Source organism: Condylura cristata, unplaced genomic scaffold, assembly GCF_000260355.1.
Source record: "Condylura cristata isolate star-nosed mole 26May11 unplaced genomic scaffold, ConCri1.0 scaffold00023, whole genome shotgun sequence".
Taxonomy (NCBI): Eukaryota; Metazoa; Chordata; class Mammalia; order Eulipotyphla; family Talpidae; genus Condylura; species Condylura cristata.
The window spans coordinates 23,820,865-23,837,185 of NW_004567124.1; the positions used below are offsets into that span (position 1 = coordinate 23,820,865).

Genomic DNA, 16,321 nt, shown 5'->3' on the forward strand with positions numbered 1-16,321 from the left:
AGCAATGGGCACCTTCTTTTTCCTTCATTCCCTTTCAAAAAAGTATTTCTTACCCTTAGAATATGAAGAACCCAGCTAGGTGTGGCATTTAGGCAGTATATTTTACAACCCCAAGAAAGGAACCTCCATCTGCTTTACATCCTCTGGACTCCTACACTTTTAAGATCAACCCTTCCTTGATGACTGTGTGCTAGAACACAATCATCTGAAAGTCCTAGAACTGCTAGTATGCCCAGTAGCCTAAGAATGCTTGCTGGAATGAGCCAATAAACAAGTCAGTATTACAGGCAGTCTCTAAAAAACTCACAGGAATCTGGGCAATTGGCAGTGAGTCTACTTTGCTTTTCTTCTCTCTGTTCCCCACAGTTGGCTCCCACTGGAAGCACTTCTCTTCTCAACTCCATGGCTGTCATTCAGAATCCTGTGAAGGTCTGTGATCAGGTATTTGCCCTGATTGAAAACCTCACTCACCAGATCCGGGAACGGATGCAGGACCCCAAGTCTGCAGGTACGTATAAATACTTCTGTCTCTAGGCCTCCCTGGTGGCCCAGGGGTTGAAGTCATAGTGCTGTCAAGCTATTGCCAGCCACTGTGACATGAGTTCAATCCTCAGCCAAGGAACATGTCACAGCAGACCGCTTCTATCTCACCCACTGCTCCCCTCAGCAGTGTATTTCCGTCAGTCTGCCTGTTCTGCTCCCCACTCTGTCTCTGGTGAATCCTCTCACCCTCCCTGCACCTCTGGCCTACACTCCAGTTCTTGTATGCATAAATAAAATAAATTTAAAAAAAACTGTCTCTCCTTCAAGGTTTCAGCTATGAATGGTTTCTCAGGTACTCCTGTGTCATTTGCTAAATATGGGGGACAAGGAATTTGCATCTCTCTGGTTCTACTTCATAGTTATTAGAAGTAAAATCTTGACTTTATTTTTTCTTCCAGACCTGCAGCTCTATCACAGTGAGACACTTGAGCTAATGCTACAGCGTTGGAGCAAGCTAGAGCGAGACTTTCGACAGAAGAGTGGGCGCTATGATATCAGTAAGATCCCTGATATCTATGACTGTGTCAAGTACGATGTGCAGCACAATGGGAGTCTGGGACTTCAAGGCACAGCAGAGTTGCTTCGTCTCTCTAAGGCATTGGCTGATGTGGTCATTCCCCAGGTGTGTCTCATAGCAAGGATCTAGCCTGGGGATAGGGGCACTGGGGAAGGAAGAAGAGAAAAGGGAGAAAGGAGGGATGGCATGGGACCAGGAGAAGAAATTAGTTGAGTTGTCAGAATTCTCAGGGTTTACTCTGGCTCTGAGTAAATAGCAGAGACTAACTGAGAGAACCTGGAGAGGGGGAATGTCATGGATATAAAGGAAGCCCTAGATTTGAAGTGAAGCCAGACAGGATCTTGGGCCTGGGATTATGAGGCAAGAGGAGAACAAAATTTATTAAGGTACTTATTCCTGGCCTGTGGCCTCTAGGAGTACGGGATCAGTCGGGAGGAGAAACTGGAAATTGCTGTGGGCTTCTGTCTTCCACTGTTGCGGAAGATACTACTTGACCTGCAGAGAACCCACGAGGATGAGTCTGTCAACAAGCTGCATCCCCTGTGAGGGAGGGCTGGGAGGAGGGAGTGCTGGATGGAGGGAGGGGCATGTCAGGGAGCCCTTGGGGGAGTCCAGGCTGGGACAGCTCGGGAACCAAGAATAGAAGGGATCCTGGGATGGAAAGGAGAGAAGTCTTTGAGATGGGAGGAGGGAGTCTGTGTAGGGGTGGGAAGACGATAATCTAACAGTGTGAGTGACTTAGTTGTTATCTCAGGTACTCCAGAGGAGTGCTCTCCCCAGGCCGCCATGTTCGAACACGGCTCTATTTCACCAGTGAAAGCCACGTCCACTCCCTACTCAGTGTCTTCCGTTATGGTGGACTTCTTGACGTAAGGATCCTCTTTCTTCCTTTAGCCTGAACATTTTTTCCAAGTTTTTTTTTTTTTTAAGATTTATTTATTGATGTATACAGAACTGGGGTATAAGCCAGAGGTACAGGGGCGGTGAGAGGATTCACTAGAGACAGAGTGGGGAGCAGAACAGGCCGGCTGCCAAAGTACACTGCTGAGGGGATCAGCGGGCGGGTCAGGAGAGGTCTGCCGCATCATGTGTGTCATCTCCCAGGCTGGGGATCAAACTCACATGGAAGCGGCTGCAGCTATCTTGTAGTGCTGTGTCCTAACCTGTTGCACCACCAGGGAGAGCCCCATTTTTTTTTTTTTTAACTCTTCCTTATGCAATTTTTTACTGGAAGCTTTCTCTATTCCCTTTCTCTCTATTCTCCCTGCCTGTTCCCTGACTCCCTTGTCTTATGGTATTGACTTGCCTCCCCTTATGTTTGATAGGAGACCCAGGATGCACAGTGGCAGCGAGCACTAGCTTACCTTAGTGCCATCTCAGAGCTCAACTATATGACTCAGATTGTCATCATGCTTTATGAGGACAACACACGGGTGAGGAGTTAATAAGGTGGAATGAGCAATGGGCACCTTCTTTTTCCTTCATTCCCTTTCAAAAAAGTATTTCTTACCCTTAGAATATGAAGAACCCAGCTAGGTGTGGCATTTAGGCACAGCATGATGCAGAGCAGCCTACTAGAACAAAAAAGAGTGTGTTGGAATGGTGTTGATGCCACAGTCCTGGCATTAGGGAGGAGGGGGGATGGAATCTGGGATGATGTTAGAATGAGTCTTTTTCTCGCAAACATTTTTTCACATATACCTCATCTCCACAAAGATATCTTTAAATGTGCTGCTCAAGGCACAGAATTAGTATAGGTGTGTGTGTGGGGGGGGAGGGTTGTAGAAGTAGAAGTTGGAAAGTCATATGAAGTAGTAAATCTCAGATGGTGAAGGTGAAGGAATAAGATTCCTGTAACATCATAGTCAAAGGGAAATTATAGATCATGGGGTAGGACACTGAACCCTCAGTGTCCTCGGAGGATGATTCTTCCTGAGTTCCTCTCTGTGGTCCCTGCCTGATCTTCTACCAACATATCCAGCTTCTCCAATGCCCCTTCACCTGGTGTTACCCCCATAGGATCCTTTATCAGAGGAACGGTTCCATGTGGAGCTGCACTTCAGCCCTGGAGTGAAAGGTGTGGAGGAAGAAGGCAGTGCCCCAGCTGGCTATGGATTCCGTCCAGCCTCTTCCGAGGTGGGTCAGAATGCCAGGGTTTGAGACTGGGAGATTTAAGAATGTAGGGGTGAAAAATTTAGAAACAGTACTAGGCGGTAAAAGGATTGGGGAGTCTGGGATGATTAGGAGACTGGAGGCCATTAATTCCTGCTATCTGTGCCGGTTGAATAGAATGAGGAGATGAAAACAGACCAAGGCAGCATGGAGAACCTGTGCCCAGGGAAGGCATCAGATGAGCCAGACCGGGCCCTGCAGACTTCACCCCAGCCTTCTGAGGGTCCTGGCCTCCCAAGGAGATCACCCCTCATCCGTAACCGAAAAGCTGGCTCCATGGAGGTAATGGGAGGGACTTGGGAGAAAGTGGTGAAAATGCTTATAGGACAACGCTCATGTATTCTCTGAATCCCCTTGAGGGTATTCTTGGGACCTTAAGCAAAGTCCTCCTGACACAATGAATATGTTTTACTTAATATCTCTTTCACAGCTAGTCTCCCAATAAAGCTCCTTTAAGCTGGTTGCTACTTCTGAGGTTAAAGACTTGCCCCTGAGAGGTACCTGACAGATAAGGATTTTAAGAGATGAGACTAAGGAGAAGGTCTCTGTATGAATTTGGAAAGGCAGTTCTTTAAAAGGAAATGTAGTAAGAACAGCATAATCTCTGGGCTAAAATCCAGACTAATACTTTAGAAGCTGTGTGACCTTGGACAGGTAACTTCTCCCAGTCGCAAGTTTTTTTTCATCTATACAATACAGCCTTGTCGATGCCCAGTAAATAGTAACAATAATCACAATACAATTGATATGAAAAGCCAGGCCCTCTCTATCATTTTATTGCATTTCAGACAGGAGCAGCTATGTGGCACTTTAATCTTCTAGGGTTTTCTCTGCTCTTATCTCAGAAAATCTGGCCTGGAGATTAATCTGTGTTCCCTGTGTTCTCATGAGGAAGTTTATGTGTGAGGGCCTATGTATTGCTATTCTTGGAGGTTGTTTCCAGTCCAGGTTCTGTTTCTCTAGCCTAGAGGAAGGAACTGCTGTAAACCTCACATTGTTTCCAACTCACTCTCCTGGGGGGTTTTGTTTTGGTCTTTTTCCTGGAAAGATTCTTTTCCTCTTTGACCCCATGATTTATCTCTGTCTCAGAGACTCTTTCTGATTTGGGTCTAGCTTTGACAGATGAATCTATTCACCTGATTCTCTGCTAACTCTTTGTCTTAGAGAAATTGGTCTTTTCATTTTCAGGCTCATTCAGAAGAATCTAGAATTTATAAAAATTGGGCCAGAGGTTTTCAGTTCAGATGTTGAAGGAAGCTGAGAAGACGAACTGTAGTCTCTTTTCTCCTGGCCTTTCCTTTTTTTTCTGATTATACTAAGGTAGACTTTAAGTTTTTTTGTTTTTTTTTAAAGATGTCTTAATTTATGCTTACAGAACTAGGGTACAGGCCAGAGGTGTGGTGGGTAAGAGGATTCACCAGAGACAGAGTGGGGAGCAGAACAGGCAGATTGACAAAGTACACTGCTGAGGGGAGCAGTGGGCAGGTCAGAAGAGGTCTGCCACGCCATGTGGGTCAGCTCCCTGGCTGGGGATCGAACTCATGCTTCAGTGGCTTCAGAGATCTTCATAATGCGGTGCTTTTACCTGTTGTGCCACCAGAGACCTTCATAATGCGGTGCTTTTACCTGTTGTGCCACCAGGGAGAGCCCAGACTTGAAGTTTTAAATACTCAGACTTTGGCTCTCCCTGGTGGCAAGGCGGGTTCAAGCGCAGCACTGAGAAGCTAAAGCCACTTCCATATGAGTTCGATTCCCGCCTACCCTGGAGGTGACCACATGGCATGGCAGACCTCTCCTGACCTACCCGCTGCTCCCCTCAGCAGTGTACTTTGTTGATCTGCCTGTTCTGCTCCCCACTCTGTCTCTGGTGAAGCCTCTCACTGCCCCTGAGCCTCTGGCCTGTACCACAGTTCTGTATGCACAAATACATCTTTAAAATAATAAATAAATAAATAAATAAATACTCAGACTTCCTTTAGATGGAGTATATAGCATTTTTTTCTTTGCAGTGTAAGCTTACTTAGTACCCAGTGTACACAGTATCCAAGATTTATAACATCGGATCACATGGACAGAAAGGCACATAATCTTCCCTCAATAAACAGCTCCTCCACATCTAAATATCTTCTCCATTCATGTGATCTGTTAGCCTTTTTCACACTGTTGTGCCTGATCCCCCATTTTTCTTTTGTTTTATGTGCTTATGTGACAAGCAAAGTAGAGTTCTCTGTCTGTCAGCTCTCAGACTTAATTAGATTGACTTCTTTCTTCCAGGTCTGCAGAAAGCTTCCTGTTGTAATCATATTTCTTCTTTTCAGTTACTAATGCTGCCTACACTGTGGCTCTTTCAGGGTGATGGTTGCCCAAGATAGCCTCCTTAGTGTTGTAAGAAAATCTTCTGTTCCTTGGTCACACAGCCTTTTAATGTTAATTTTTCCTTTCCTTGTTCTTTTTTTTTAAATTTATTGATGCATGTATAAGAGCTGGGGTGTAGGTCAGAGTTGTGGCAGTAAGAGGATTCACTAGGCACAGAGTGGGGAGCAGAACAGGCAGGTCTACTGAAATACACTGCTGAGGGGAGCATCGGGTAAAAGAGGAGAGGTCTGCTGGGCCATGTGGGTCAGCTCCCTGGCCAGGGATCGAACTCGTGCTGCAGTGGCTACCAATAGCTTCGTAGTGCTGGGACTTAACTCCTTGCGCCATAAGAGAGGCCCCTCTGCTTGTGCTATAAGTATTGGCAGTATTTTCCTTATTAACCCCAGCCCTTCCCCCTATCCATTCTTCTCTTCTTGTCATCTCATATTTTTGGACTGTTTTAGAATACAAAATTTATGACCTTGGTGTCAGCTGTGCTCTAGGCTGTCATTCTTTCCAGCCATATCACTAACTCTGCCCAAAAGGCTGTTGGGAACCTGGGGGGTAAAGGAGCCGTGACCGGCTTTCCACCGGGTCTGATTGCAGGTCATGAACATGCAGTGCACAGGGAACCTGGACCTGATCCCTTTGCGGGGACGGCGCCGCAGGAGGTCAGGAGACCTCCCCCGGCCTCCCCCAGCCATCGGCCTACAGCCCCGGGCTGTGTCCACCACTCACCTGGCGTCCTGCACACAGGTGTCCTTCCCTACCTCATCTTCTTCTCCTGCCTTTTGGGATCTGGGGACTCAAATCTAGGTGGGGTGTGTGTGTGTGTATTGGGGGTTGTGTGACTAGGTCCTTGTGACCTTTTTAGAAATCTCTTCCATGTCGCCAGGAGTGGAGGGATGGGCTTCTTTGTTCAAATAAGAAACTGAGTATTGCAGCAGTGGCCACACAGTCCCATAGAAGGAAGAGAGGGTGACCAGACTATATTTCTTATTGTAGCTGAGTTCATGTGATTGACTTTCTGAACCCTGCAGAGGGACAGCTAAGATTAAGGAACCCTGTTCTCCTGAGAATTGAGAATGGTTGAATAATGATTTCTCAGATTTGTGGGGTCAGGTATCTTGAAAATAGAAGTGCTCTCTGTCCCTACACAAAGTACTTTCTCGGTGCCATTTTCATTCTTCTTCCTCCATAAAAGTCCTTCTATTCTTCCATTCTTTCTGACGCAACTTGGCTTTGTAGGGGCAGGAATTCAGGACCTGGGTTTTAAGAGTTCTCAGTGGAGGTGGCAAAATGGTAATCTATAGTCCTTCTTCTCCAGGTACTTTCTGAGACTTCATCCTCAAGGCCTGGTGGCTACCGACTCTTTTCATCTTCACGGCCACCGACAGAGATGAAACAGAGTGGCCTAGGTATGGTTCTTCATCATCTCTTACTTGTTGTTGGGACGGGGTGTCTGTCTGTTCTTCAGAGTTTTATTGTGGGAAACCTTAGTCGTGGGAGTTGGGGCCCTCCAGCCCATGGAACTGTCAGTGGATCCAGGGAAGAGAAATTGGGAGAAGCCATATTTAGCTGTGAACTTTGATCCCAGATGATTGCTACCAATCCAGAAAGGCATCTTTTGACTTTCTATACCAACCCCCCCCCCCCATTCCTCTGGCTAAAGGGCATTTTTCTGGCTTCCCCTCTCATTCCTTATCTGTCCCTCCACTCTAGCCCAGACCTGAAGGGGCCATGGAGACTCTGAATCTTCAGAGTGTCTGAGACAAAGCGAAAGAGGTACTTGTGACCGTAAGAGTCAGGGTCCTCATCTGGAGAACTTGTGCCCTGTCTTCCTCTGGGATCTGTGTTTATTACAGCCCTGTGCTGGCCCCTCCTAACTCCAGGCTCTCCCCTTCATCCCCTCCTAATCCTGTAATTTTTTTTCCTTCCTTCCTGAAAATTGAGGGACAAATCTGAGACTGGTGTAGTGGCGAGGCTTCTCTCAGGACTTTGAGGGAATGTCTCTTGATTTTTTTGATTCCTGGAGAGGGGTGGAGAACATCATTCAACCTTTCCTAAGAACACAGACTGCAGGAAGGACCAAGCCTCAGAGGGTATTGTATTCTTTGGGAGCAGGGGAGTGGTCCATGGGAGGGGCTGTCTCTGATCACAGTGCCTTGGGGTCAGTCACTACAACTGCTGGTTAGAGATAGTCCTGTGGGCTCTGGACTTGGTTCCCTATCTTTCTGTCTTGTCCTATTTATCCTTTCCATTTAGCTACTTTCATTTTTCTGTTTCCTTTGTCCTTGGCACTAATATCCTAGCCCCCAAATAGTCAGCATTTAGACTAGCAAGAGAGAAGATTTTGGTAACTTTTCAGACTAATTTTATGGAAATAGGTTGCCTTTTAGATCCCTGAAATGAGGTAGATGTTTTGGGGGTGAAAAAAGTAAGTGACAAAATCTAGCTCTGTAGTCTGGACTTCTTTTCCAGAAACAATAAAAACTGGTAGGGTAGAAAAGAGGATTGTGTGTCTGGTCCAGTTAAGTGGGAGTGCTATCAAGAATAAGACAGAGTACTGGTAGACAGATGGCTGGGGTAAGGTAGAGACTACCCTCTGAGTTGATCTGAGGACTGGGCAGAGCAGGATTGGCAGAACTACACAGAAAAATTATTCATCAGAGGAAGTAAATGTAGAACAAAACTTGGGGTGGTCTGGGATGGAGCCAGCTAGTTTTAGCTTCTCTGAAGAAAAGCAGACATATTTAGCAACACTTATTACTATTTAGCAACACTTATTACTCTCTGGAACAGCATCCTAAAGGCTATTTGAACTTAAAATGTAGAAGTTCCTTCATAGAAGAGCAGTTTTGAATTCCAGGGAGGAGATTATCAACCATCTGAGCTTTTTGGTTTTTGTGGTAACCCTGAAATCCAGGGAGCCCTGAAACCATGGCCCATCTTTGTGTGCTCAAGGGATACTGATCTCCTTTCCACTCTATCCATCTCCTTTATGAATGTTACGGATATTGGATAAGTTGAACTTGGAAATAGGGGGAAATTCTACAAACACAGTGTCAGCCTGGTCTCTTCCCGCACACACTGTCCTCATTGTGGCTGTAGTAGGAGAGGGGACCATGGAATCCCAACCCTACTCTTGATCTGATATTTGTGACAGTGACTGGCCTGATTTGTGTGCTTTAGAGAATCTTTAAGTATTTATTTACCCCTCTGGTAAGCAGTAGAGTTTTCTCTGAAATTGCTGCAAGGGCATCTGCTTTGAGCATAGCACTTGCAAAACAATAAACTTTCAAGAATAGAGAAAAACAAGTCTTTATGTTGTTGTTTTCTGCTCATCAATCCCTCCTCCTGAGTAGAGTGTGGGGCACATAGTAGGCATGTTCTGCATATAATCACCTGACTTTTCACATGCCTTTGAATTTGTGCCCATCTTCTTCAAAATGAATGCCCTGTTTCTTCTTGATTGAAAAGGAAAAGATGTATTTTCTAAAAGAACACAGTTGACTTCAGAGTCAGGAGATCTGGGTTCTTGTGCAGCTCAGCTTCTAATGAATTGTATGATTTGAGCAAATTAGATTTCCTTTTGAATCTCAGTTTCTTCATCTCTAAAATGAGAAGGTTGAACTAGGTGAACTTTGAGTCTTTCCTAGTTTTACAGATCCAGTGAATTTCATACTTTCTTTCTTGAGAAAGATTAAAAGACCTGAAGGAGGGCAGAAGAGTGCAAATGCTATATGAAAAACTTGGGAAGAATTAGAAGAATTTAGGATAACTTGGAACTTAGAAGAATTTGACGTTTGAGCTTTGTGTTCAAACTTGGTCTCTAGCTTCAATCAAAGCTCTTTTCTTTTAAACTGTAAGGGATTATTAGATTCTTCAAACCCTATCTATACCCAGGGTCAGGAAGGCTGAACTATATCTAGGGAGATGGGGAGGGGATGGGAGTGTTCTTTTAGTATTTCTGAGTGCCACCTGGAGCACATAGACTGTGCCTCTTAGTAGCTTTGAGTCCTCTAATGTGACTAACCCTGTAATTGTAGCAGCTTCTGTATCTGCCCTGTAGATTTGCAGGAAAATGCCCACTTTGCTTGCCCAGTGTGGCTATGGGCAATAGTGAAAACTGTTTGTGGTTATGTGTAGCGCCCCTTGGTGGTGGCTCTGAATGGCTATGTGTATGTGTGTTGGCGTTGTCTTGTGAAGTTGTATTTACTTCTGTGTAGTCATTGCAGCTTTGCATAGCTACTAATATACTCCCGGCTTTGCAGGCTCACAATGCACAGGGTTGTTTAGCACCACTGTGCTGGGCGGCTCGTCCAGTGCCCCGAATCTTCAGGACTACGCCCGCAGCCATGGCAAAAAGCTACCACCTGCCAGTCTGAAGCACCGAGATGGTATGTGGGTGGGTTTTGGGGGCAACTCTTTTCTTCATTTGTCCCCCAGCAAGGATGCAGCTCAAGAACTATACATGCTTAAGAAGGCACAGACATTAGCCTTATAACAAGGTTTCTTCACAAATTGTAGAGGGGAAAAGGAGACAAGACCCCCTGCCCCCTCCATTTGCATTCCCTCTTTCATACAAGTACTACTTATTTTTGCTTATCCCTTCATAATCTCCCACATATAGCCCTGCTGCATCAATTAACTCCACCTTTGTATTCTTTCCTGGATTCTGGCCTATAGGGTAAGGACCAAGGAGAATGATCCATGGTCAGGAAGTATGCAGTGAAAGCTTGATTGAAATCTAGGTGGGGATGTTGCTCAGCTAAGATGCTATGGCAGAAAAGATGATATAGAATGAGGTTGGGAGAAGGGATACAAGTTTCTACAAAGATTTTATTCCCAAATGATCCAAAAAAAAGGATGTGATGGTAAAATTAGGGGTGTTTGTGGGGTCGTGTAGTGATCGAGATGGCGCATGAATTCCTAAGAGGAGATTATACCAAAGAAAAAGATTGAAATGCAGTAGTGAGGGATCTAAGGCACGGGAAAGGGAGCAATTTATGTAACTAACTGTAAAAGAGCAGGGTATATTGTGTTCAAATTTCAGAGCAGAGGGTGGGGTGGGGTGGGTATAATCCCCATGCTGTCTTTTCTCCCCAGAGCTCTTGTTTGTCCCGGCCGTAAAAAGATTTTCTGTGTCGTTTGCAAAGCATCCGACTAACGGTACGTTTGCTTCTGACTCAACATCATTCCTCTTCACCCATGTCATCTCCAGATACTTAACCTCTGAGTTCTGGCACTAACTTTGCCTCTTTTTTCACTGTGTTGACACCTCGCTGTCTCTGAGTGAACCACTAAGTGTCCCCACAACTGGACATATCCTTTGTGACAAACCTTAGCCTGGCTGCAGCCTGGCTGCCCATTCCTGTGGTAACTCAGGGTCTTACTTCCATAGTCACTGTCATCATTATTGTGTCATGTTTTTCAGCAGTCACCAAAACATGAATTATTCCACTCCCTTTCCTGTGACATTACTGCTGGGCTTTGTGCAAACACCATAACGATTCTCCTTAGGAAGAGAAGACTGTTTCTTAGGATCATCCCCATTTCTCTCTCTTTTTATTTTACTCCCAGACCTCAGCATATATAATTTTGATCTTGCTGTTTTTTTTCTTCAACACTTTTGTTGGGCTGGTTGACTACTTGGTTTCCCTTTTGGAGCAGTGCTGCGGCTTCCAGCTCTCAAGCCTGCCATAAGGGTATTGGTCAAGATTGTCTCCCATCTCCATATTCTTGTCTCCTGCCATTGTGTGTATTTTGTGTGGCTCTTGTGCTCTTGACATCTGCTTTATGTTATTACTAACCTAGTACCTGGGCCTAGAAATCAGGAGCCCAGGCTCATGTGGGATACAAGAGAAAAAAGAGGAGTAGGGGGAGTAGGCAAAGGGAAAATGGTGTACCTTAAGATTTTGCATGTGGTTTTTACATAGCCCTGGCCTACCTGTAACTGCTGTCTCAGAGAAGATTGGTGAAGAGTTGGGAGGCCTGCTGGGGACTCTCGAGGAGCTTAGGAATGAATACTCTTTCAAGAATATAGAAGAGCTGGGTCTGCCCACACTAAGGTGGGAGAGTTTGTAGATCTGTGTAAACCAAAAACTCAAGGATTGTGGCTTCTGTTCAGTATGGGAGAAGAACCCAGGGCTCACTCCCTGTTTTATGCTTCACATCTTTAGTTTTTCTCTGTGTTGTTTCATGCCTTCAAGGTAAATCCAATTTGGTAGATATGGCCTGCTTTTCTCTAAGAATTAATACTCATCGAGGGAGGTAATTTTAACCTGATTTCCCTGACTGGAAAAACCTCTAGGTGCCGATTCCCTGCTCCTTAGTCAGTGGAATCTGCTAGATTTTAGCCCAACCAGACCATATCTCTCCCCTAGGCACTGCTGAAATCTCTCCTGAGGTTGACTGGTTATCCTTGCTAAGTTTATACTCCACCTCAATCCTTTTTGTACCTGTGACAGGAGCTCCTCATTCAGAGTTGTATGGCTGTGCCTACACGTTTGCCTTCAAGCTCTTCTGGCCTTTACTTGCCACAGTCATCTCCAGAGAGAATCACTTGCACCAAACCCAACCCGACAGCCTGGAATTTGTACTTACGAGACATATAGTTTAGAGTACAGAGTATGGGCCCCTGATGTAGAGCTAAATCATCCATCTCTTAGTATTTAGACTCTGTGAGAAAAGACCTAAATTCATAAAACAGATCCTCAAGCCTATATATGTTGATTCCTGAAATTTGGTTAGCATCCTCACCAGCTGAAGAAAATATGAATTAATTATTTTATCAAAAGGAGGAGAGGAAAAAAGACCTAAACAAGTCAAGGCTAATGTAGGAGAACAAATTTGAGGTTTCCTCCAATACCCCCTTCCATAGGGGTCTTTTGGCCTTTGTTCTTTTTGTACTTAAATTTGGGGGCTAAAATACTTGAGAAGCCAGAATCTGGGATATGCTTATTGGGAGAGGGGAAAATGTAGGGCTTTTATTTCTCTTGTTGAAGATTATCTAGATTTAATTCAGCTATCAGGACAACATGAGGGCTCTACCCATGACCAAATCTTGCTTGACTGACCCAGCAATTACGGTGGCTGCTCTGAAATTATTTGTGGGTGATGAGCCACAACAGCTTATCATTCCATCATCACCACCTCCTTACCATGATGTCTGGCTTAGAAATAGCACAGACCTCATTTTGGAAAGGAGGCAAGGCAATGTGACCTCCTCGCTTTGATAGGAAAACATCTCCCACTCCATCCTTGCCTCTATTTCTTTTAAGCTTCTATCACGTTCTATGACTATATCAAGTGTACAAGTATGGTCCATCACTAAATTACACGCAAATTGCACCAAACTGAACTAATACAATGGGAAAGAGACTGTGAATCATCCTCATCCAGAATGTCAGAGTGTCCCCACTGGATTTGCCAAACCCATAATCTTGTAGGGACCAACATAACTGTGACTATTGATACAGTTAGTACTGACCAGACTAGGCTGGATAGAGCTGAAACCTCTCCTGACTTTCAAATTAAAGTCTCCAGCCATAATCTCATGGGCTCACCATGTGGAACCAGTTCTGGCATGGAAGTTCTGAGCAGTCATCCTCAGCTACCTTGATTCTTCCTTCTATCATCAGGTCTTAAATCCCATACCTTTCCCCCAAGATCTTTTCCCTACTGTTCTTCTTATAACCCTTTTCACTGCCTTCGATCTTTTGTGAGTGGATTGCATCTATCCACAAAGTTTGCCAAGCAGCTAAAATAGTGAGCAGTTCAGGATCCAAATTTCTCCACTCACTAAACTGAATAAAGTGCAGTTAGACTCACTGGCAGTGGGAAGAAATTTTTAAATTCTCTAACTTTTGGCTTCTGTAATAGATAGTGTTTCCAAAGTCCTGAGATTTAGCAAATAGTATTTTAAATATGTGTATTTGAGCAAGAGTAAAGGATAATTAATCAAGATTGGCATTTTCACAGATTGATTCCATTTTACACACTCTGTTTTAAAAGGACTCCTATACCTGGTTTCCTGCCAATCTCCTATGAAAGCTGCCTAGTTCCACCAGCCTTATCTGTGGCTACAGCCTTACCTGTGGCTATCTTATAGTCTAGTCCAGAGGGCCTGTCCTTAACCTTTAAGGGTCCTTTTAGCTTAAAGCTTTATCTTGATAGCCTGAACCATTCTTGACCCACTTCTCTGAGTGACCTTCATCGCAACCCCAAACTCATGCCTTTTTTTTCTGAGAAGCAGGCCCTAAGTAGGGTTTACCCAAAAAGATCAGGGACCCTGGAGCCAATCCACGCCCCCTCAGAATATAACTGCTGTCCGCAAACCCTGACTGAATTTCGTGCAACGAGAAAGGAGAAGGCCTTGTTGTATGATGAGTTCTCATTAGCCTCTTCTTGTAGACTCACTGTGTGAGGCCAGCATTCTTCTTTCCTGCAAGATATACCCAGGAAAGCAGACCATCTCTGCTTCTCTCTTAGCCCATCTTGGAGCTGAGTGGTCCCCACCTCTCAGTAATGCTTGTGCCAGTCAGTACCCCCTCAATGTCTCTCCCTCTTCTTTTTCTTTATCTTTGTGCTTCCTGCCGTGATCCCCCCACCCCCTCCAGAGCTGCTGGATGACCAGCACCCTGTGGTCCGGTTGCTGCGCAGTTTTTCCTCAGACTGCTCAGGGGGCCGGCCAGTCTCCTTGGATGCCACGCTGGCGCATCACCTGCACCAGTGCTCCTACCACCTGCGCCTCTTCCGGAACTGGCTGCGCTCAGGCCAGGATGACCCCGAGTGCCTCTACGGTACCCCCTGCCACCAAGCTGGCTGCTGCCACTACCCTGGCTGGGACTGACTGCTTTGCTTATTGCATTTCTGGCAGGAGAGAGCACCTGTTCCTTTCTCCTGTTTACCCTAGGTCATGCGACTTGCATTTAGTTGCTTGGATGGGATTGGGGCCAGACTGCCTGGTAGCTATAGCATTGGCTGCTCATCCCCTTCCTGTTCTCCTTCCTCACTGCCTCCTAAGGTTACCCATTCCCAGTTCTGTTCAGTACAGGAACAGTCTCTTGCCCTGGAATCTGTTCTGATCTCTATAATCCTCTACTACTACCATCTTCAAATCCAAATATTTTTCTAGTCACACTGAGGAGCTAACGACTCTATCTCTCCTGACCTCCCCACTTGAGTATAGGGGGATATTAAGGCACAGTAGAATCTTTGAAGCAAGCAAGGGCTAGAAGTTAGACAATCAGGTATAATCTTTTTGAATTATAGGTTATAGTCACAGATGAACAGAAAGCTATGTCTTCTGTAGATGTTGCTGTCCTACCTACCGTTATCCCCTTTGAGTAGGTATAGAGGAGGCATAGGGAAGACTGGGGACTGAGGAAAGAAGTGGAGATGTGTGCTTCTTGAACCTCCAGTAGGGACATATTTTTCATCAACAGTCCCTAATATTAGGGCTACACAACCAGGTTTACCCTTCACGCTACCTGTAATGAAGCTGTTGGGTCCAAAGTAGAGAATCAGTAGCTACTCTTTTTTCTGGGGGTGGTGGGGGGGCTCCTCACTTTACTGATGGAATAGACATACTAGCAAGTCTGGGGTTTTCCCATGAGAGAAGAAGGGAATAGCTTTGACGTGATAGAAATGACCAAGAAAGAACCTCCATCCCCTAGCTTGTTCATGCATGTGATTTTCCCCGGCTGAGCTTCATGTTTACTGCATGTCTTCAAGCTTGCTTTCAGATATTCTAGCCTTTCTACCTATATCCTAAATCTGCATGAACCCTTCCTCAGATTTCATGCCCTCTTCCTTAATCTGGTTCTCTTGTATGTGATCCCTGAAATATACTGTTTCTTCCCAGCTCCATGACCTCCCTATTTCATTTTAGACCAACAATTCCACCCCTTTCCTCTGGACGTTTGTTTTATAACCCCAGAAAGAATAAGCAATGTAGCTGTTTCCCCTACCTATTGGGATTCTATTGATTTTTCTGTGGGACTTGCAGGGTCTCCATAGGTAGAATGAGAGGTGATTTGATTCACATGGAGGCCTCAGCAGCACAGACTTTTCAGGGAATCTAGAGGTGAGAGGAACAGACTCCTATTGGAGTTCTAAATAATTCCCTCTCCTGAGACTCTTGGGTACCCCATACTCCAAATGCCACGGACTCTTCTGGTGGCTGTTAGGGACTCTCCACTCTTCCTTGGCCAGTTGTGGTATATCTGGCAAGAATAACATTGACTTTGCCCATCTCTTTTCTAACAGGATTTGAAGGGTGCTCCATGGTGCCTACCATCTACCCCCTGGAAACACTGCATAATGCCCTTTCCCTGCGTCAAGTGAGTGAGTTCTTAAGCAGAGTCTGCCAGCGTCACACTGATGCTCCAGCACAGGCTTCTGCAGGTATGGGAATATTCTCATCTTGTGTCCCTATCACTGCTTACACTTCTATACTTCCTCGAAAATAAATAATAAGTTTAAAAGATAGATATTCCCAAAATACACAAAAGTGACTTAAGAAATGTTTAATTATAAAAGCAAACTCAGTATCGTAGATGTCTTGCTCCTTCCCAAGTCAGTTTGTAAATTTAATGTGATCCAATGAAAATACAGCTATTTTCTAAAGTCAGACACACCAATTCTGAGGTTCTCATTGAAAAATAAACAAGAGGGGCCTCCCTGGTGGTGCAGGGGATTAAGTCTCAGCACTCTGAAGCTGTCTGAAGC

At 45.1% G+C, this 16,321-nt stretch overlaps 1 protein-coding gene across 4 annotated transcripts in view; it reads left to right on the forward strand.

Annotated features, from left to right (window-relative positions):
• Positions 1-16,321, forward strand: part of PPIP5K1 (diphosphoinositol pentakisphosphate kinase 1) — a 38,696-nt gene that overhangs the window by 12,313 nt on the left and 10,062 nt on the right. The window contains exons 19-29 of one of the 4 annotated variants that reach the window (XM_012728556.1): positions 367-508; positions 942-1,165; positions 1,475-1,602; positions 1,815-1,929; positions 2,386-2,493; positions 3,080-3,196; positions 3,350-3,514; positions 6,915-7,005; positions 9,862-9,987; positions 10,697-10,759; positions 15,860-15,997. In XM_012728556.1, the coding sequence (XP_012584010.1) occupies positions 367-508; positions 942-1,165; positions 1,475-1,602; positions 1,815-1,929; positions 2,386-2,493; positions 3,080-3,196; positions 3,350-3,514; positions 6,915-7,005; positions 9,862-9,987; positions 10,697-10,759; positions 15,860-15,997 (1,417 nt within the window). The remainder of the gene's footprint in view (positions 1-366; positions 509-941; positions 1,166-1,474; positions 1,603-1,814; positions 1,930-2,385; positions 2,494-3,079; positions 3,197-3,349; positions 3,515-6,914; positions 7,006-9,861; positions 9,988-10,696; positions 10,760-15,859; positions 15,998-16,321) is intronic. The other 3 variants (XM_012728557.1, XM_004687861.2, XM_012728558.1) reach the window with 3 other exon arrangements.